General features: G+C 43.9%; 1 protein-coding gene across 5 annotated transcripts in view; it reads left to right on the top strand.

Annotated features, from left to right (window-relative positions):
• TPR (translocated promoter region, nuclear basket protein) overlaps nt 1–22,745 on the top strand; it is a 69,507-nt gene that overhangs the window by 15,418 nt on the left and 31,344 nt on the right. For all 5 annotated transcript variants that reach the window (XM_054979323.1, XM_054979324.1, XM_054979321.1 and 2 more), the window contains exons 11-24: nt 25–116; nt 1,006–1,203; nt 1,725–1,832; nt 2,417–2,640; nt 3,579–3,742; nt 4,693–4,835; nt 5,737–5,885; nt 6,561–6,723; nt 8,404–8,538; nt 8,873–9,013; nt 17,768–17,936; nt 20,034–20,200; nt 21,106–21,258; nt 22,166–22,282. In XM_054979323.1, the coding sequence (XP_054835298.1) occupies nt 25–116; nt 1,006–1,203; nt 1,725–1,832; nt 2,417–2,640; nt 3,579–3,742; nt 4,693–4,835; nt 5,737–5,885; nt 6,561–6,723; nt 8,404–8,538; nt 8,873–9,013; nt 17,768–17,936; nt 20,034–20,200; nt 21,106–21,258; nt 22,166–22,282 (2,123 nt within the window). The remainder of the gene's footprint in view (nt 1–24; nt 117–1,005; nt 1,204–1,724; nt 1,833–2,416; nt 2,641–3,578; nt 3,743–4,692; nt 4,836–5,736; nt 5,886–6,560; nt 6,724–8,403; nt 8,539–8,872; nt 9,014–17,767; nt 17,937–20,033; nt 20,201–21,105; nt 21,259–22,165; nt 22,283–22,745) is intronic.

Below are 22,745 nucleotides of genomic sequence, written 5' to 3'. Positions count from 1 at the left end.
CACCGTGCTCTGCCTCTTCTCTAGGGGCCATCCTTTCAGAGGAGGAGCTGGCAGCGATGTCTCCCACTGCTGCTGCAGTAGCTAAGGTGGTAAAGCCTGGCATGAAACTGACGGAGGTAAGAATTAAGCCAGTTGATACTGTATTTGTTGGCAATTGGGGTGTCTGTGTGTGTGTTTGGCTGTAGTCAGACAATCTACAGAATGAATGCTCTTCACCTTTGAATTACCGTCTTATGATTTTTCTAAGGTACTTATAGGAGAAATAAAGAATGAGCTTCGAGTCCTGTGTAAATAAAATGTGTTTGGCAGCAGGAGAGAACACACTTGTTTCTGAATAACCTTCCCAGATTACTTTTTTGCTTTAATTCATGTGAATGAATGCAGCTTTTAATTTGTGCTTTCATGATTGACAGACTGGGGAAGTACATGGAAAATGGAGCCATTCTACTTTGATTTCTTAATAAATAAAATGGCAATAAGGGTGTTTTGTTTCATATAAAGTAGTACTTTATGGTCTTGATCCAGGAACAGTTTTATGGAGAAAGGAGGCTTGTTAACTCCAAGTCTGCTCCATTTTGCATATATACAAGATCCCCTTAATTTCAACAAGATATATTCAGACATGAAAGTGCAATAACACAGCTGTTGAATAACACAGTCTGTCTTCCCTTTCATTGCTTCGTTCTGCCTTGATACTGGCATCGCTTAGAGGGGAGCAAGTCCAAGCAAGTTTAACAGGACTTTGAGGAAATTGGTTTATCTTTATGCTACAGCATTATGCTGTAATTCAGGTGGTGGCTGCATGTGAATGAGGCACCTGCAGGGGAACATCAGCAGGGGTGGAGGTGTCAGGTGCATGGCCCTCTCCCACAGCAGTTCTCTCATAAATGTAAATTAGAAGATGGTAATTATGCACATACTGGACACAGAAAGCAAGATGGCTAGGAGGCCAGAAAATGTGCCAGTAGAGAATGAGTATCTTCAAGTTTGTTTGTTTTGACACAGCTTTACAATGCGTATATAGAAGCACAAGATCAGCTTCTGCTGGAGAAGTTAGAGAATAAGAGAATTAACAAGTACCTGGATGAAATAGTTCAGGAAGTAGAAGCAAAAGCACCCATTTTGAAGCGTCAGCGTGAAGAATATGAACGCTCGCAAAAAGCTGTTGCGAGTCTTGCTGCTAAACTTGAGCAAGCTATGAAGGTCAGTATAAAACTTGATAAAAGTTTGAGTTCAGAATAAAATTTGATTGATGGAGATTGATAGAAATTCGATTGATGGAGATCTGGCTCATAATCCAGCTATTTTGAGTTGGATGTTGGCTTCTAAAAGTGGATTTCCCCCCCCCCCTTCTTTGTTGCCCTGTTAGAATTGATGAATCATACCAATTTCCTCTGCAAAACTGGCGGTGTCCGGTAAAAAATTCCACTGGTAGAAGATGGTCTCTCCCTGCTCCCCAGGCCGAAGTCGGTGTTTGGCATTGGTGGGGATTAGGGAATACTTGCAGGCAGAAGGCAGTGTGGGTCAGGGGCTGCTATTTGGGGGTGGGATTCAGGCAAGGTAACTCCTCTTCCTCTCTTCTGACACTGCAGTATTGATAGGATATGATCCAGTATAATTAAGGAAGCACAGTGGTCTTGTTTTCATATGGCTATTTATGACCATCATGGTATGGATGGTATTAATTGCTTTTTCAAGAATCGGATGCATTTGTTGGTTTTCAGGAAATTCAACGCTTGCAAGATGATGCCGATAAAGCAAACAAGCAAGCTTCTCTGCTTGAAAGGGAGAATCAGAGGCTCGACATTCAAGTCAAAGATCTTTCACAGCAGGTTGGTTTTTAGACAGTTTACAACAAAACCTGAAGTTTGTCTGTTCAAAAGTAAGGCCCTCTGATATCAATGGGACTTCTGTTGAAGCGTATGTTCAGACGTGCGTGCAGCCTTACGGCGCAATCCTAAGCAGGGCTGCATCATTCTGTGCCCATTCCTTTCCATGGACTTAGAAGGGTGTAACTGTTTAGGGATTGATCTATTAACCTTGCAGACCTTTGCCTCAGTTTGAGCTCTAACGTTGACTTCCGGGATTGAGGAGCTCATTTGACCCTCCTTCCTGCAAAGTTCAGATATTTCACAAAGCAATTCAACTGTATAAAAATAGAATTAGGATCTTCCTCCAAAAGAAACAGAGGCATCAGAGGTAACTGCGGGACCAGATCTAATTAAGGCATTACTAATGCACCTCACCTTTCAGTGAAATTTTTAAAATTCAATTTTTCAGTGGTTAAGAGATAAGCTGCAGACTCGGAATAATGAAGGACTTGATTTTTTTTTTAGAACCTCAATTCCTTGAAGTATTGCATTAGAAACAAGTTTGATTAAAGGAAGAAAGTAACCTGTTTCAATTTTTTAAAAAGATAAGAGTTCTTTTAATGGAACTTGAAGAAGCCAGAGGCAATCATGTCATCCGTGATGAAGTGAGCTCTGCTGACATCACCAGCTCTTCAGAAGTGATAACTCAGCACTTGGTCTCCTATCGAAACATTGAGGAACTTCAGCAGCAGAATCAACGCCTTTTGGTAGCTCTTCGAGAGCTGGGTGAAGCTAAAGAGAAAGAGGAGCACGAAACAACCTCGTCTAAGTATGCTTCTCTTTGGCAATATTTTCAGATGTTGGCAAAATCTGAAAATTCATCAAAACAACCTTAAGGCCAAAACGCTGTGGCTTTGTGTCCTACGGAGTGTCTGCTGATGGAAGTGGGGAAGAGGTGATCTCATCCAGTTCCCTTCCTCGCTGCAGTCTCTGATGGCTTTCTGTCTTCAACATCTGTTCATGGGTCACAGCTGGGGGAAGGCAAGAAAAGATTGCTTTCCATCAGCAGAACATCTAGGATACATTTCCCTGGCTTGGATCATTCAGAATGTTGCTGTGCATAGAAGGATTTCTGCCTATTAAGTGCAAATTTCTCACCTCTTCCTTCCCAAAAGTTTGGGACGTGGCGGAACAGAGGAGACAAGAAGGTTGTGTTTCTTCTGTTGCAGAAATGCGCTGATTATCTATGATCTTTCTCTCTTGTATACATGCCTAAACATTTTTGAACTGCACACTAGTTTTTAAACAAGTGTTCTAGTTTTTCCAGTGTAGTAAATGTTAATGAATTTTGCTCAATCCTTAGTTAGTCTTTATTTTCTCTATGCTGGTCGCCTTGTTGTCCTTTCCATTACCTTTATTTTTTAAAGGTCTTCATTCTGATTCCCTCATCTTCCTATCTATTTACATTTTGCCACAAAACTAAGTAAATTAAAGGCAACTTGGAAGGTCCTGCTCAGGTTGATAAATGTGAAGGAGTTTCATGTTATCTGCTAAAATACGCTTGGTGTTGGTGACATTTTCAGGCTGTTCTGCACCACTCTTAAGACCCTGTTAACATTGTACTTAATAGGAGACGGAAGCATATCTTCACACACACACACGCACCATTGCTTTCAAGCCTTATTTCCTGGTTCAGCTTCTGTCTGTTTAGGCTGTACAGATTCTCCTTGGGCTTTCTAACGTAGAACTATTTTCTGTCCATGGCAGGATTTCCGAGCTACAAAGTCAGCTTGACGAAGCCATCACTGAGCTAGAAAAGTTGCGCGAGTCCCGGCAGCACCAGATGCAGCTTGTGGACTCAATAGTTCGTCAGCGTGACATGTACCGCATCTTGTTGGCGCAGACCACTGGGGTTGCCATTCCGCTGCAAGGTAGGGTCATATTGGTAACGTCTGCAGAATTGTGTGAAAGGCTGTTAGTGCTCTGGTCAAACACTGTGAGAGGCAGACTGGGCAGAAGAGGCCAGTTTCTTTGTAAAAGTGTTGTTCCTGCAGGCTTGCCTGTTCTTCAGTCTGTTGTGTATTTACTAGAGTACAGTTGAGAGCTGGAGGGAAGGGTGTGGATGTGTTAGGTCACACAGATCTTACTTCTCAGTACAAGTTGCTGGCTTGTGCAGCTTCAGTTTGCCTTGGGGACCATGTGGGGAAGAAAGAGGAGGCTTAACCCTTCCACTGAAACCAGCTCTCTGGCTTTGCTGTTAGCATTTTAAAGGGGAAGAGAAAAGATTTCTTTAAAAACATATTTCCCCCCTTTAAAATACTAATAACGAAGCAGGGAGTCCAGTTACAAGTAGCAAAACGAAGTGGAGGTTGTAGGGTTAATTCCTTCCCCACTCCAGCATGGCCTAGCAAGGTTAATTGTGCAAGAGCCTGCAGTGTGTCTTTCTTGCCCACTTGTGGGAGAAGGAATTAAGTTAGTTTGGATAGCAAGCTCATTTGTGTGCACTTATACAAAAGATATTTTTTAGAGAATAGGAGCTGGGTGGGCAATTTCGTTTTTGCCTTGTCTTTCCCTGCTCAGGATTTAGATGAGAAACACTTCTGTTATAATATTAATCTGACAGTACTTCACAGGTTTCAGATTCTAAAACCAAAAAAAAAAATATCACTATATAATTGAGTAAACAAGAAAAAGCATTCACATTTATGGAAATGAGTCAAATTTTTATGACATACTTAAATGCTGGATATGTGCTCTAGTAGTAGAATTTGGGACTATTAGGATAGCCTCTGAAAATGTCACTGCAACAACTTCCTTGTGACTGAAAGGCATTCAGTTTCTTCTCCATTGGTTGGAAAATGTTGCTTTTTAAACTTTGTAGTGCCAAGCATCCTGCCAGAGGAGCCATCTTTGACCTCGACTCCAAGGCGCCTATCAGGTACCCCTCAGGCCATGTCAACTCCAGTTACTGCGCCAGCAACAGAGTCAACTGAAGTAGTGGAGGCAAAGGCAGCTCTTAAGCAGGTACCCATTTTATTTTATTTTATTGCTTACATTATTGATCGTCGTTTTTCACTGAGACTCAAGGTGGATTGCACAGTGTAAGTCAATACAATCAATGGCTGGAACTTTCAATAAACAATGCAGTTAAAATTTGAAAAAAAGTTAAAATTTGAAATCCCATACGGAGCTGAAACAAAACATAAGTAAATTGACATGACATATTAATTATGCGAAGAAATAATCCAATAGGAGCAAACTTACAGCAGCAGACAGTAACAGTAGTGTAGTCAACAGTCTGTATCCCTTTACCAACACATCTCTCTGAACCATTTCCTTACAGCACAGTCCTATTACTCATGTAAAAAAATCCCCCTTCTGAATAATGCAGTTTTGCATAGTTTGCAGAAGGCCAGGAGAATGGCAGCTTTCCTGACCTCTTCAGGCAGACCATTCCATAAGGTGGGGGCCACCACAGGGAATACATGTGTATGAGGAGCTGTTGATTTTGGCCATTTGGAGGGTGGCATCTGCAGAAGGCGCTGTTCAGATAAATGAAGCTGCTGTAGACGAGCGTAGGAAGAGAGGCAGTCCTGTAGATATGAGGGACTAAGGTCATAAGGGCTTTATATGCAATAGCCAAAACCTGGAACTCAGCCTTGTAACAAATGGAAAGCCATTGGAGTAACCGCAGAATGGGAGTAATACGATTGCTCTGCATGGCTTTTGACCATAATCACACTATGGTGTTCTGCACCAGCTGGACTTCAGTGGAAGACCTACATAGTGTGCCTTACAGTAGTCTAGTCTTGAAGTCACCATGGCATGGATCCAGGTGGCCTCTGTCTTGCTTATGTACAGTGACTACTTTCTGCTTAGTGTTGCGTTTACCTGCATGCATAATCACATTTAACACACACTCCAGTTGCAGGAGATGTTTGAGACCTACAAGAAAGAAAAGGCCGAGAATGACAAGCTGCTGAACGAGCAAAATGAGAAGCTCCAAGAACAGGTGTCAGATTTGAGATCGCAGAACACAAAGATCTCCACCCAACTTGAGTTTGCTTCTAAGCGGTATGGCAACGTTTATGAACATTCCTTAACATGCTTCTGTACCATTAATCTATCATGTTTTTCTCCTATTGATAGAACTGTGAGATCCACAGTTTGTAATATGGTGGCCAAGGCCCTTTGAATGACCATTGCAGATATAACATTTCCTGGTTTCTCCTATATGTGTTTATGGAATAGGAGTGCGACATAGGCATTTATGCTGCTCCTCCTCTTCCCATATGGGTAGGTTTTGTAATAGAGTCGTTGTTTTATACTTCTTTGTACATTGAGTTTAATTTGCTAGCTTCCACTGTTTTTTCTCTTTTTAACAGTAGTAAGCTGAGTTGTGAGGCTGTCAAATGTCCTTAAATGCTTTTTTTAGTATCTGGAATGTTTTAATGTTTGCTGTCATGGAAATTTTTAAAATCTCTTCAGTAAATCAGTTTGATAAACATTCATATTTTATGTATCTTCAATAAATCAAATTCTTAAAACATTCATGTTTTACAAAATCAAAAGACAGCAGCTCGAATCACAACTTGCATAGTCCATAAGATTATCGGTTTACAGTTGCCACCTTTGCAAATGTCTCTTCTGCTTAAGCTTTCACTAAAACCATGTGCAAAATAAACAGTGTTAGAATTATTCTCTTTAATTTTTCATTTTTGGTTGAAATGAAATTTTTTATCTGTAAAGTTATGAGATGCTGCAGGATAATGTTGAGGGATATCGTCGAGAGATAACCTCACTGCATGAGAGAATCCAGAAGCTTACAGCGACAACTCAGAAACAGGAACAGATAATCAATACCATGACTCAAGAACTGAGAGGAGCCAATGAAAAGTTAGCTGTGGCTGAGGTAATTAGTGTCATGTTTTATGCAGTGGTGACATAAGAAAATTTGTTTTGTAGTTCATAATGTTTCTAATCAGCCCGTTCCTTGACAATTTAATGAATGACAGCAAGTGTGGCCCAGTGGTTTAAATGCTGGACTTAGAGCTAAACTACAAGAGACAAATTACACGATGCACACGTGAAGGGAGTTGCAGTGTTAGCCGGGAAGCTGAGTTTTAAAACAGATCAGAAGGTTTTGTCAGTTTCCCCTTCTACAGAGCCAGCAACTAGGGGTGTGCACCCGAGAAATATTCGGGTTTCCTGCTTCGAGTTTACCAGAAGCGGGAAAAGGGTTTGGAACACGGCCCAAAATCTGAAGCAGCATGCTGCTTCGGATTCGGGATTCCAAGTTGCTTCGGGATGCTCGGGAAAGATTCAGAGCATACTGAAGTGACGGGAGGCCCACCACCACCCGATTTACCTTGTCAGATGGTTGGAGCGGCCCAACACTGCGCTGGCCAACTGGCCAGCAGGGAAGGCCTTCCCTGCTGTCATCACCGCGCAGCCGTGGCCATTGCGACCAGCCAGCAGAGAGGGCCTTCCCTACTGCTGGCACCACGCAGCTGCGGCCGTCGCAGCCGGCTGGCAGAGAGGACCATCCCTGCCGCCAGCGCCAACTGTACAGCCAGCTGTACATGCCATACACGGCTGGTGAGAGAGCTTTTCTCCCTGCTGGTCTCCATACATGCCGACTGTACAGCCGGCATGGCTGGCTGGCAGAGAGAGCAGCCGCCACCACCACCAGAGGGGTGGGGAGGGGTGGGGGTCGTGGGGTAAGGGTGGGAAATGGGTAAGTTTAAAGGGCCCTGCCGCTTGCAACAGGGCCTTTTAAACTTAATCCCCGGAGACCCGGAAGCATTACGAATGCTTCGGAAAGCTTTGCTTTGGGATTTCCGAATTGGGCCCAACATGCTGGCCCCGATTCAGAAATCCCGAAGCTTTCCAGATCGGGCCCGATTCGGGTATTTTACCGAAATCGGATTCCCGAAGCGCACACCCCTACCAGCAACTATGGCTCCTTGGAGGGTTTGTTTATTTCCTTTTCGCCTCTTAGAAAGGGAGATGAAAGAAGAAAGTAATAAAAGATCATCAAAGAGATTTTTGGTATTCACAGAATCACAGTCTTCTTTCAAAGATTTGGACAATGTACTTTTGTTTCTAAGAAAGTATGAGCACAGTTAAGCCTGAGCAATCTTAGTGGCCATTTCTGTCTATGAACTCAGTGAGTGTGATTTGAGTCCTGGTTCACATGTGCAGGAGAAATGAGGTGGTATAACGGACTGTGCCACTTCAAACTGCAAGTGGAGCATCATTAAATGTTTCTCTGTATTAAAAAAACTTGCAAATAGTAGATCAGCATATTAAACAAGGAATATGAGAGAGGGCTTTTCTCCCTGCTGGATAAAATTTCATGCTGGATTTGCATAGAATTTTTATATGAAGAGATGTTCATAACTGGAATTCATCACACACAGTGGCTCAGTCAAGTGGTTTCCATCCATTCTACCACATCAGGGCTTCGTCATCCTGTTCCCCAGCATTTGAGATCCAGGCCTTAAAGTTCAAACAGCTGAATTTCCTTAGATGTGAACAATGAATTTTTCCCAGACTGAACTAGTACAAAATCAACTGTTATCTTCCCAAGGTGAGAGCAGAAAACTTGAAAAAAGAAAAAGATATCTTGAAGATGGCCGAGGTCCGTCTGACTCAGCAAAAAGAAACTATGGCAACAGAGCAAAGAGGACAAAATATGCTACTTACTAACCTGCAGTCTATTCAGGTGTGTTCAGCTATGTCTCCCCCTTTCCTCATGCTCTTTTCTTCTTGGTAACAGTAATGGATGTGCATGGAGGTGGGAGGAGGGGCTTGTTCTGAGACCAGCTCCTTTCCCCCATATGATGCTGCACTGGGCAGGGGGTTGGACTAGGCTGATCCTGCACTGGGCAGGTGGTTGGACTAGATGGTCTGTATGGCCCCTTCCAACTCTGTGATTCTATGATATCTACAATGGTTGTGTTTGTAAGGTAAGATTTGGCCACAGTGTGTGGCAGCTCACTTACTTTGTGTGTATCTGGTGCCAGGGTTGTGCCATGTAAAAATGTCTTTTTCATTAGGTGATCTTGGAAAGGTCTGAGACAGAAACTAAACAAAGGTTCAATAACCAAATAGAGAAAGCAGCGCGTGAAGTAGCCCAGCTCAAGAAAAAACTGGAGGCTGAGACTGAGCAAAGGCATGCACTTTCTAAAAATCAAGACGTGAGTATTAGACATAAAAAGAATATGCCAGTCCGTGGCATGTAACTTTGAGCAGAGTCAAATAAGCTTTTGATTTGGATTTATTTTAATTTGAACTCTCTGGGACTGGAATCATTTTTGGTTAGTGTAATAAAATCTTAACCTGTGCATACCACTTGGTTGCATAAAAGAGAGCAAAAGGGAATTTCTTCTAGTTTGGGCCCTAGATGTGGGATTTGATGGCAAGCATCAAGGAGTCAGAGCGTGGGAGGAGCTTTGATGCAGAAAGGAGCAGCTTCCAATGCGGTGAGAAGTTTCTGAGAGAGAAGTGGGGTATGGAGCCATCACATTTGAGTTTAAAGAAACCAGGAACAATTCCATCAGAGCTGCAGGTAAAGGAATCTTAAGTAGTGCAAAACTGGAATATATAGGAGATGTGGCATTCCCAGGTGTAACCCCAAACTCTTATTCGCTAGCTTAATTGGCATTGCTAGCCGTGTGAAATTGGGGAGTGAAGATAAGAATGGTGAGAGCCAGCTGCCCAAAGCCAAATCTCTTGAGAACCAGCAGAGGCCTCCAAGCTTGTAGGCTGCCCTACTATAGTAAGTTGGACTACCCTGCCTTGTTCAGTAGAATATAAGTAAACCGACCCCCCATGGCACGTGGGACTCTGTATCAGCTGAATTGCAGGCCAGATTGGCTCTCTGATCATTTTTTGCCTGAATATTGACCCTTTTGAATGGCACTTTGTCATGATCTGGCTGTGCCAGGAAGGCCTAGCAAGGCCTCAGAAGCCTGTTAGCAGTGAGAGTAGGCCTGCCTATGATTCCCAGGAGCCCCTGGGCCATTTTGGCGCCCTTTTTGGCCAATCAACATGGGGGGCTAGTGCTATATAAGTCTGGGAGGAAAAAAGCCTGTGTTCTTTCTCCCAGGGAGCAGGCCAGAGGAGGTTTCTGCTAGGGGGAGAGGCCCTCATCCAGGTAGAGTGAGAAGACAGGCCTGGCAGACAGAGGGACAGTGAGTTCAGTCACGCTAGGGCCTTTTGTTTATTTTGCTTTCACCCATCTATTGTTGCTTATGCACCTTGCTTGCTTGCTTGTTTGTTTGATATTAACACCTCCTTGTAAATAAACCATTTTGTTTGTTGTTACTCTGCTGGGTCCTCACACCTGTTTATTGGCCAAGCTACAGAGGTCAGAAGAGTTGGGAGGGTACTCTGGGCCTTCCCAAGGGACCCTAAATCCCAGACTGGTGGCAGTGTAAGGTGGCTCACCCCACCTGAGGTGTGACATGGTGGCTGTAGCGGTGGGATGGACTAATTTTGGACCCTGGTAAGGCAGAGTGACATTTGGCTTTGACCAAAAAAAAACCCCACCTTTTTTTTTTTTGCTTTTGGCTTAAGGAAGCCACATTTGCTGAAGGTGCTTGCAAGACCAATTAAAGGTCTGGTAAAGGTGTGGTGAAAGGGGGGTTTGTTTATGTTTTAGCTGTCAGGTCAACCAGATAGTGAGGCTAGAATAGGTAGTTCATGCTCCTCTGAACTGGGAAGACAAAATCAGAGGACGCGCCTGTTCCTAGAAGCAAGACCCAAGCAAGGGCTGCTGGGCCCATGTCTCAGAAGGAAGAGACAGCCAGAACAATGGAGCCCCTGAGTGAAGAGGTCTTGCGTCTTCAGCTGCAACTTAAGCAGGCAAACCTTGAGCTAGAGAAAATGGAGCTTGAAAAAGAAAAGAAAGAGAACCAAGCTCTCTTAGAGCTGGAAAAAGAGAGAATGAGGCATGAGCTTGAGATGGCTAAGCTCACAAAGGTTCCGCCCCCTCCAGATGCCACGGTGAAAGTACCGCTTGTACAAGGAAGGAGAGGACATTGAGGCTTTCCTGCAGAATTTTGAACAAGTCTGCATTGACTACAAGGTCCCCCCTGAGCAGCACATGGAAAAGCTGAGACCACACTTGAGTGGTGTCCTGGCTTCAGTGTCTGGCCAGATGGAAGGCGAAGAGAGAACAGATTACAAGCAGTTCAAGCAAAGAGTGAGAGAGAGAGTGGGATTCACCAAGGAAGGGGCCCAAAAGCGCTTCAGAGAGATCAGGCTTGAAGGTAAAGAGTCCTACCCACAGTTAATACACAGACTGGGAAAAGCCTATGACTTGTGGGTGGAAGTTGCAGAAGCCAAGACCCTGGCTGATGTCAAGGCCCTGATGTGCATTGACCGGTTCCTGAATCTTCTTCCTGCGCACATCTGGTGCCCGCTTGTGGACAAGAGTCCTCCTGCCTTTCAAGAAACAGGCCAGTGGGTGGAGCGACTGGCTGAAGGCTATGGGGGGCAGAGGTACAGCATTCATCGGGACTGGCATAAGAGCGACTCTCCTAAGTCCCCAACCTGGTCCAGAAAGCAGCCAGAAGAAAAAGGACAGCCGTCCCAGCAACAGCAACCTGTTTTCCCAAGTGCTGGTGGGAAGTCACCCACGGTGGAGGAGAAGGTACCGCAGTGCTTTACATGCAACCAGTTGGGCCACTTTCAGAATAAGTGCCCCAAGGCCGAGACTGACATGCACCACATGATCCCAGAGAGGCCTCAGATGTCTTCACCTGCATTTGATCCAGAGTATATTCCCCAGCACCACCGGGTCATGGTGGATGACTGTGAAGTTGCTGTTTGATGAGATACTGCTTCTGTCCTGACTACTGTGCATCGCTCTCTTATCAATCCCAAGTACCTCCTCCCAGGAGAAGAAAGGAGGATAAGGCGCTTGCACAAAGCAGAAGGTATTGTGCTGTTTGTCGCCCAGGTACTGATTACCTATGAAGGTTGGATGGTTATGTTGACAGGCTTTCCCTGAAGTCTGATTGATATTACTCGGTCAGACTTTGCGTTGTAGCTCTTGACTGCTTGTGCTGTGTCTCGCCTCACTATTAGAGCAACACCATTTCTTTTTAGTTCATTTCCACAGTAAAACACTGTGATTTTCTGACTGAAAATGTCCTGAGTCGGTCCACATTAGTTCACTCACACCCAGGACTGCAATGTTTAAATGTTCCATTTCTTGTTTTACAATTTCTAGCTTACCTGTTTTCATACTTCTCATGTTCCATATTCCTATTATGTGTGTTGCACAGCTTTGGACGTTCCTTTTGCATCTATTCACGTCCGCAAATGGACGTCCTTTCGGCTTTCATCCAGTCCCATCATTAAGAATAGTGCTATTCGTACTTGTCCTCAGCTCTTCCCCAGTAGCCAATTGAGTGCTGTCCGACTTGGGGGTCCTGTCTTCCAGCACTATATCTTTTTTCTTTTTGGACTGTCTCATCATAGGGTTTTCAAGATAAGAGATTAGCAGAAGTGGTTTACCATTGCCTTCTTCCACTTCGCAGTACTAACCAGGGTTAGTTGAAGTGACATTGCCGTTGTCTGCGAGAGATCCTCCGCCAGTGTCACCTTCCACTACTGCTGCTGCCCAGTAGCTAACCTTCAAGGATTCTTCCACTCCCATCACCACTGGAACATTCAGTTCTCTTCTGCTGATGTGACCATTGATTCTTGAAGGGGGTGGATACATCTTAGTCTGGTATCTCAGCTTTGACCATTCCGCCTTGAGTGACTCTTCCAGAAGTTTAGACTCTTGACCAAGCCTGTGCTCCTGGCAGTGTTGCTCTCAGCTTCACTGACACACTCAAACCCCCTCACCGCATTAAGGTGTGTATTCAAGAAGGGGTGCATTCAAGTTTATGCTCCAACTACGGCTGCTGAAGAGGAAGAAATAGAAAACTTTTCCGCAAGTATCCAAGAAGAAATTGACCATGCACCTAAACAAGATATGCTGATAATCATAGGCGACTGGAATGCAAAAGTAGGCAATAAAGCAGAATCAAACATAGTTGGAAAATTTGGATTAGGATCATGAAATGAAGCAGGTGAGCGATTCATAGAATTTTGTGAAGCCAACAACCTGTTCATTGCTAATACATGCTTCAGGCAACCAAAAAGACGATTGTATACATGGAAATCACCAGGTGAACAATACAGGAACCAATTATATTACATAATTGGAAGCAGTAGATGGAGAAGCTCTATTCTCTCAGCTAAAACAAGACCAGGAGCTGATTGCGATACAGATCATGAATTGTTAATATCAAAAATTAGAATAAAGCTGAAGAGAAACACTGAAAGAATCATAGTTCCAAAATACAATCTAAATAATATTCCTGAAGAATTTAAAGACCAGGTAAGGAACAGATTTGCAATACTAAGTTTAATTGATCGTGAGCCAGAAGCATTATGGGCTGAAACTAGAGATATTATCAAGGAAGAATGTGCAAAGACTATTCCTATAGCCAAAAGAAAGGAGAAGCCTAAATGGATGTCTGAGGAAACTCTTAAAATTGCTAAAGATAGACGAGAAGCAAAAAACAGAAATAGGGTCAAAACTCTAAATGCAGCTTTTCAGCGACTTGCACGCAGAGACAAATCTATTATAATAACCAGTGCAAATAAATAGGTCACAACAAAAAAGGAAGAACAAGAGATTTGTTCCAACAGATCCGAGAAATCAAAGGGAAATTCAAGCCACGGCTTGGGATGCTAAAAGATCAACATGGAAATACAGTATCTGATCAGGACAAAATAAAGGAAAGATGGAAACAATACACTGAGGAACTATACAAAAGAGATGGAAGGATGACAGATACTTTTTACGAATCTTTTGATGAAGAGCCAGAAATCCTAGAAAGTGAGATAAAAGCTGCACTCAAAGCAATTGAGAGAAACAAAGCACCTGGAGTAGATGGAATACCAATAGATCTATTTCAAGCCACAGAAATGGAGTCCATCAGAATCTTAACAAGAATGTGTCAACAAATTTGGAAAACAAAACAATGGCCCACCGACTGGAAATACTCAGTCTACATTCCAATCCCCAAAAAGGGGACGCCAAGGAGTGCAGTAACTATCGGACAATTGCGTTAATTTCCCATGCAAGCAAAGTGATGCTCAAAATTATACAGCAAAGACTCTTACCATATATTGGAACGAGAAATGTTCAAGCTGGATTCAGAAAAGAAAGAGGCACCAGAGATCACATTGCAAATGTATGATGGCTAATGGAACATACTAGGGAATTTCAGAAGAAAATCAGCCTGTGTTTTATAGATTACAGCAAAGCTTTTGACTGTGTAGATCATGAAAAGCTGTGGAGTGTCTTAAAAGAAATGGGAGTTCCACAACATCTGATTGTTTTGATGCGCAACCTGTACTCTGGACAAGAGGCTACTGTCAGGACAGAATATGGGGAAACAGAATGGTTTCCAATTGGCAAGGGTGTCAGACAAGGATGCATATTATCTCCCTACATGTTCAATCTCTATGCAGAGTATATCATAAGGAAAGCTGGATTAGATCTAAAAGAAGGTGGAGTGAAAATTGGTGGGAGGAACATTAACAATTTGAGATATGCAGATGATACCACATTACTAGCAGAAAACAGTGAAGACTTGAAACAACTACTGGTGAAGGTTAAAGGGAAAAGGGCCAAAGCACAACTGAACATCAAGAAGACAAAAGTAATGACTTCCGAGGAACTACACAATTTTAAAGTTGACAATGAGGAAATTGAAGTTGGTCAAGATTTTCTATTCCTTGGCTCAATCATCAACCAACATGGAGACTGCAGTGAAGAAATCAGAAGAAGATTGAGACTCGGAAGAGCAGCTGTGAGGGAGCTAGAGAAGATACTTAAAGGTAAAGATGTCTTTCTGGGAACCAAGATCAAGATAATCCAAACTATGGTATTCCCCATTGCCATGTATGGATGTGAAGGTTGGACGGTAAAGCAAGCTGACAGGAAAAAATTGATGCATTTGAAATGTGGTGCTGGAGGAGAGTTTTGGAGATACCATGGACAGCCAAAAAGACAAATAAGTGGGTACTAGATCAAATCAAGCCTGAATTCTCCTTAGAAGCTAAAATGGCAAGACTAAAGCTAGCATACTTTGGTCACATCATGAGAAGACAAGATTCTCTGGAAAAGTCAATAATGCTAGGAAAAGAGGAAGGCAGAAGGAAAAGAGGAAGACCTAAAACAAGGTGGCTTGACTCAGTAAAAGAAGCCACATCCTCCAGTTTGCAGAATCTGAGTAGGTCTGTTAGAGAACGTTTTGGAGGTCTTTCATTCATAGGGTCGCCATAGGTCGGAAACGACTTGATGGCACATAACACACACACACATGAAGGTTGGAATGGACTTTGGAAAGTTGCTGTGCACGATTATACCCCAGTGGCCATGTTTGTGGGAGAAGACTTAGCAGAGCATGTGCTCCAAGAACCAAAAGAACACAAGCTACAGTCTGTAGAACCAGCCTGAGGTCGACCAAGAGGGAGATGTATACACGCAGTTTCTGAAAGACTTTGCAGACATTCCAGAGGAACTTGGCAGATGTGCCAGAGACTACATAGGGCTGTTAACATGCAGCCAGACTAAGAAGCAGCAACCAGCTGTATCTGCACCAGTGACTGCTCCAGACGTTGTGGCACCCCCTAAAGAGGTAGAGTCTCCTCCAGTGACCTCAGCTGCTTTCCAGAAGGAGCAAGAGGAAGACACAAGTCTTGAGGAAGCCCGTGAACAGGCACGGAAGGATCTTCCCCTCAGTGCAGTCACCCAATTCCAGTTTGTGATGGACAGAGACCTACTGTACCATGAGTCCCTTCGACCAGGTGACCAAAGTGGCTGTAGGCCGCATTGTCAGTTGGTGGTACCGGTCCAACATTACCTCCAACTCATGAGCCTTGCCCATGATTGCCCCGGCAGCCATTCGGGAGTAAAAGGAACCAAAGACCGGCTGAGACAGCAGTTTTATTAGGAGGGGATGGGCAAGGACGTTGCCAGGTTTGTCCAGTCCTGTGAGGTATGCTAGACTGTGGGGAGGGCCCTGGATAAGGGTAAAGCCCCACTTCAGCCTCTACCTGTGATTGACACCCCTTTCAAGAGAGTAGCTGTTAATGTGGTGGGGCCCTTGCTGAATAAAACCCCGAGGGGGAAACCATATATATTGACTGTTGTAGACTTTGCACCTCGCTGGCCAGAAGCTGTGGCTCTTAGCCATATTGATGTCAACGCTATTTGCCAAGCCTTGGCAGATATATTTGCAAGGGTGGGTTGGCCCCTAGAGGTTCTCACAGACGCTGGAACCAATTTTCTTTCAGAGGTGATGGAGAAGCTGTGGCACAGCCACGGGGTTCAGCACTTAGTGACTCTCCCCTATCGTCACCAATCCAATGGGTTGGTGGAAACGTTCAATGGGACCCTCCGGGAGATGATTAAGAAGTTTGTAACCGCCCATTCCAACAACAGGGATTTGGCTTTGCCTCAGCTCCTTTTTGCCTACCGGGCAGTTCCACACCCCAGCTTGGGATTCTCCCCGTTTGAACTGGTCTATGGGAAGGGAAGTCCATGGCTCTTTGGAATTGGTGAAACACCACTGGGAGGGTTCCCTACCTTCCCCAGAGACTAATGTTTTGGACTTTGTGGACAAGCTTCAGAACTACCTAAAGGAAGCTTTAACGCTAGCCCATAATCAGCCACACGAAACCCAAGGTAAACAGAAAACCTGGTATGATAAAAAGGCCAGGGAGCAGGTTTACCAAGCTGGTTACTTAGTTATGGTGTTGAAGCCTATAAAGAGCAATAAAATGGACGCTTCCTGGGAGGGGCCTTGCCAGATCAAGGAACGCATGCGGGAGGTGAAATATGTAGTCCAGTCAACAGACATAGACCTTCCTCCCCGGGTTTATCATGTTAACTTCTTGAAGCCCTATCATTCGCGGGAAGTTACTGCTTGCCATCTTATCCCAGAGCTGGTAGAGCGTAGCCCAGATCCCTGGTTGCAGACCACATCAATGGGGATCTGGATGGCCGGACCCCATGATTTGGTTTGGTGGGGAGGTGTCATGATCTGACTGTGCCAGGAAGGCCTAGCAAGGCCTCAGAAGCCTGTTAGCAGTGAGAGTAGGCCTGCCTACAATTCCCAGGAGCTCCTGAGCCATTTTGGCGCCCTTTTTTGGCCAATCAGAACAGGGGGCTAGTGCTATAAAAGTCTGGGAGGAAAAAAGCCTGTGTTCTTTCTCCCAGGGAGCAGGCCAGAGGAGGTTTCTGCTAGGGGGAGAGGCCCTCATCCAGGTAGAGTGAGAAGACAGGCCTGGCAGACAGAGAGACAGTGAGTTCAGTTGCGCTAGGGCCTTTTGTTTATTTTACTTTCACCCATCTATTGTTGCTAATGCACCTTGCTTGCTTGCTTGTTTGGTTGATATTAACTGACCTCCTTGTAAATAAATCCTTTTGTTTGTTGTTACTCTGCTTGGTCCTCACACCTGTTTATTGGCCAAGCTACGGAGGTCAGAAGGGTTGGGAGGGTACTCTGGGCCTTCCCAAGGGACCCTAAATCCCAGAGTGGTGGCAGCGTAACATGGCTCACCCCACCTGAGGCATGACACACTTGCTGTCAGCAAGATACTCCCATGGTTGGGGCTATGTCTTATAAGTCCACAGACAGGGAGTGGGCAGCAGGATAAGTCAGTCCTTCTTTTTGGTGTGCTTGGGTTTCTTGTAGGTTAATAGTCAAATGGGCAGCTTTTTGAAGTGCTCTCATGCAGTTGGATGAGTTACTGAGAGAGGAGGCCAAGACAGTAGGCTTTAATGGTTCAAGTAAGAATCGTACTTTAAGCTGCACTCCTGTTTCTTGAGGCTCTCTGACTTGTGGAGTAAGGCACACATGATGTACTTTCAGATTCATTTGTTGGATAGCAAAAGACAGCTCGAGACTGAAATAAATCTTCATGTTAACACAAAAGAACTGTTGAAGAATGCCCAAAAAGAGATTGCGATGTTGAAACAGCAGCTTCACAATATGGAGGCTCAGTTAGCCTCCCAGTCATCGCAGCGAGCTCCTGGTCAAGGTAAGTGTGCAAAAATTAACTTACAAATTTGAACCTGGCACTCTTCATCAACTTGGGCTTGGCATGTGTAAACCCAGGATGGCAACCTCAGTAGTAGAGTTTTTTAAATGTAACTTTTATTACCTAAAAAGAGGAACATAAGAGTGTCAGATGGTACAACCCAGATAAAATGTACTTTAGTAAAGTAGTACTTTAGTCATTGGACATACTGAATATGAAAATGTCCGCTCCAAACATAGAACTTGAATGTTGTCTTTATTTATTTATTTATTTGATTTGTATTCTGCCCTCCTCACATCAGCAGGCTCAGGGCAGATTACAACTAAAGTTTAAAATTACATTTCACAATTTATAGGATTTAAAACCATAAAACATTTAAAACCATAAAACATTTAAGTACTAATTAAAATTATATAAAATACTGATGTCAGGCTCCGCACTGGAGGTGTTGAAACCTGGAAGGAGCTTACCCTCCAGGTTGGCCCCTTGTTCCCTGTTTTTGGCCTAGGATTAGCCACAGAATGGGGGAGGAGGGGGGTTTACAGCATCCTCACACCCCTTTCCCCTGTTGTGCCGCTGGCTGCTGGTAAGCCTCTGCTCGCTCACTTGCTCACTCTCTTCACCAACACCAGACTCCACAACTTCCTCCTCATTGGCTGTCCCAGTGGGCCTGCTTTTATAGGGCTCACCATGGCAGAACGTTCGCCCCGCTCCCAGGTTCTGACCCATAGTCTCTCCACACCTCATCTGTGAGGGTCTCTGGCCAACCTGGGCCTCCAAGTTGTCCCGCCCCCCTCCCACAGCCTTCCCCTTGTCCAGTGGGGATCTGGCTGCAGGGTGGGGCTGGTGGTGCCATGCCAGGTATGGTGTGGACACTCGGAGGATGCTTTCCCCATCTCTTCCTCCTCAGCTGCTAAAGGTGGCAGTGTTCCGGCAGCCTTTGGGTGGGATGGCTGGAGCAGCGAAAGGGCTCCTTCTGGTCTTGCCAGCTGGGCTGTGCCAATCTGGGGCTGAGACTCCAGCTGCCAGCCCAGTCTCTCAGCCAGTGCCTCTACGGCTCGGTGCAGGTGGGCTTGTGGCTACACTGATCAGCTGTTGCCCCTGCCACCCTGCGGGGCTGCTGTGGTCGTCCTCTGCCTCTTCTGTGGTCCCATCCGCTCCTTTGGCCCCACTAGGCCCACCTGTCTCCTTTGCAGGCCTGCCTGCCCCTGGGGCTGTCTCCTCCTTCCCTGTCAGCCATGGTAAGTCCAGGGGAAGGGGACCCTGCATCCCCAGTCAACTGACCAGTTTTATTTAGGGTTCGATCCAATAGTCCTCTCTTGGAACAGAACTTCCTCCACCTTCCACAGTACCTTGTCTTTTACCCCCAAGATTTAGGGGACTACCCCCAAGGGACAATACTGAACAACGTGGGATTCTACCATAGGAGTGGAATTTGGTGAAAATTCCCTCTAGCTGCAGTGTCCTCATGCCTGCAGAAACAGACCACAGCATCCAATTCATAATTTTATCTCTACCTTCATTTTGCTTCAGAGATTACAGGTTGCTAAAATAGGAGTTTATATGGCATTTAGCAGCAGCATCATGAAAATAATGTTGGAAAAGCCAGTTCTTGTCTTACAGCAAATTCAAGTTGATGTTAGTTTCCAAAATAGCCTCCTCTTTCCAGCATACTTCCTTCTTTTGGGTGTCCATGGATAAGCCAAAAGTTTTGAACAGTACATACAGTCCTTTCTTACATAATCAGACAGAATATGCTAGGAGTTGCTATGAATAAAAGCTAGAAGAAACCATAGCACCTTTTTTTTTGGTAATAGAATATGGCACAGGTGGTGCATTCAGAGCCATGCAGCCATGGCATTCTGCAGCTGACAGTGCAATTTCTTTTCCTTTAAAAGTTACTGCATTGGATTGCTCTATTTGAGGGGAACAGCAGGATTTGAATCCAGTGGAACCTTAGAGACCAACATGATTTTCAGAGTATGAGCTTTTGAGAGTCAGAGCTCTCTTCTTGAGATAGCATATGTACAAGAAGAAGTAATATTTAGTGCTGTATTCCATGCAGGCTTTTGGTTTTAATGGTTTTAAATTTCTCAGGCCAGCCTAGTACAAGTGAGGATGTGGATGATCTCGTAAGTCGATTGAGACAGTCGGAGGAGCAAGTTAATGATCTAAAGGAAAGGCTGAAGACAACCACAAATAACGTGGAGCAGTATCGGGCAATGGTGGTGAGCCTTGAGGAATCCCTTAACAAAGAAAAACAGGTAATATGCTGTCAGCTAAATATAACTTTACTGTTGAATGTGTTTGGAGACTGTGTTGTGCTGGGCTACTTTCCAGTTGTAATCTAAAGCAGAAAATCAAGTTCTTTGCATACTTCTACGATCTGCCGTAGTCTCCAGGAAGAGCTCCCTACATTAAATACCACAGCTGTGAACTGCAGCTGCATATTTAATGTTGTTAAATTTTAAAATCTCGATACTTCCTGAGGAGAATTAATTAGATCATTAATTAGCTCTGTAGATAGAATCTGTGGGGCTCAGCCATATTGTAGGTGAGGTCTAGTAATGCATCAGCAGAAGGCATTGGTGGTGCATTTTTCCTGTATTCCCCTTGCCTCAGAGCTGCATCTCACACCAGAAAAGATTATTCTTGGGGTCATAGGACAGGTGTGGATTTAATAGCCTTATGGGTTAGGAGGCTGTAATGAGGGAGGGAAATTGCCCTCTGCCATCAGCAGAAGAGACTGAGGGTGGCTATTAATCTACATACAGGCCCCATGACCTCAGCAATCAAGTGGCTTCCAAAGTGACTTAAGATTGAACTTGCTGATTCAACAGTAACACTCACCCATTCACAAGCAGTTGTGTAGGTTGCGTATTTCTCCAGTGGGTGAACTGTAAAGCATGTTGTGGGTCCTGTACTGTCCCAGAGACAACTATTATTTTTTTGACTAAGCCAGGTCCTTGTCCTCATCCTATTTACACCCAAAGAAGTCTGGTACTTTAGTTTTTTTAAAAAAAAAAATTAGAAGAAGTTAGTATGACAAAATTTGAACAGTTCGGCCTATCTTTCAGACTTTATTCCTCCTTTCCACACTGAAGGAAAAAAGGAAACTTGTGAATACCCTGTTCCGTATTTATGTTTAAAATTGAGTTTCCTTTTGTAGGTGACGGAAGAAGTTCGTGCAACCATTGAAGCCCGCTTGAAGGACTCTTCGGAGTATCAGTCCCAGCTAGAGAAAAAGTTGATGGAGGCGGAGAAGGAAAAGCAGGAGCTTCAGGACGAAAAACGGAAAACTGTTGAGAGCATGGAGTTACAGGTATAGTGGCATGATCTTTCTCCATTTTTCTGGTTCTATAGCTGGAGTTTTCACGCTAGTTTTAGAGCGTGTCCAGAATCCAAATGTTTACTTCAACTAATCTAAGGATTTGGATGCACCTAATAGATCCCAGTGCAATCTTATAATTCACTTGTAGCTTAGTTTCAAAAAGATGTGTTGCCCAAGACAGAGTTACTGTCCAAAAAGCACCTGCCTGAAGTCCCTTTGTGCGCGCTCACAGCTGGAGTTGTGTGGCACCTTGGATCCTGACCTGTAGAATTTTCTGCTTCTTGCTTCTAATATCTGGTATGGATATTGCACAATAAAATAACTCTTCTGCAGAGCTGGAATAATTGAACCACTGGAAATGCAAAAGGTGTGCAAGGCCTCTCATGGTTTGTTTTAGTAGGATAGGAAAACGCAGGAGACCAATATGTCAGATTATTTTCTTTAGCCATCCACATTTATAGGCACAGTCTGCAAGATTCCTGTGAAACCAGTAATGTGTTTGTTGAGTCTAGATCGAAAAATAAAAAGCTGTAAGGCAGGATTCACATGTTACGAGAGCGATAGGTGGATGTGTCACTTGAAATCATCCCTCTTCAAGGTGATCTCCAAAGAGGTGATGAAACACTCGAATCAGTAATATAGAACTCCATGGAATTTTTGGAAGGCTTTTGGCACTATATGGCAGCTGCAGTTTCAATGGAATGAGAAGCGTAATTGTGGGAATCTGCACTTCAACTGAAAGACCTGTAATGAGACAAATAATGGCTTTGCCTTAATCTAATCTGTGTTTTTCCTTAATTAAAGTTGTATATCATGCCTTCCAGTTCTGATTTTAAAATCTGATGGTCTTCACCAAAACCAAAAAAAAAACCCTCAATGTATCATGTTTCTCATGCAGCTTTCTGAGCTGAAGAAAAGCCTCTCCAATCTGAAAGCTGAAGTCCAGGAATCTCTTCAGAGAGCAAGCACAGCTCTTACAAATGAGCAGCAAGCCAAACGAGACTGTCAAGAACAAGTAAGTTTGAGTATCTGAACATGAACAAAATTTATTTCTGTCATTTATAGTCGGCCTTTCTCACTAAGACTCAAGGCAGATTACACAGGCATACCTCCAACAATTGTTGTTGGTTCTCCTCCCTGTTCTTGGTCTTGTTTGTGTGTGTTTTAAATTATTTTTATACTATTAAATGTTATTTTAAATCTAAATTGTTGACAGTGTTTTAAATTTATTAATGTTTGCCACCTTGGGAACTGTATTTGGGTAGAAAGAGACAAATGTTTTAAATAAAAACAAAATACATTAAATTTTTGTGGAGGAAAAAAAGTAATTGATTATAGCAGCTGTTTCTATTTGTATTTTTTTTCTTGTGATGACACATAATTGCCTCTGCCACTTTACTAAAAAATTTAAGTTTAGGTATATAGAGGACAAGGTCTGCTGCAAAAACTATAATCTATTTAATCAAGGATCCAAGATA

Source organism: Eublepharis macularius, chromosome 5 (genome assembly GCF_028583425.1).
Source record: "Eublepharis macularius isolate TG4126 chromosome 5, MPM_Emac_v1.0, whole genome shotgun sequence".
Classification (NCBI taxonomy): domain Eukaryota; kingdom Metazoa; phylum Chordata; class Lepidosauria; order Squamata; family Eublepharidae; genus Eublepharis; species Eublepharis macularius.
Note: the sequence above shows the minus strand (reverse complement) of the source record. Positions and strands in the feature narration are given on the sequence as shown.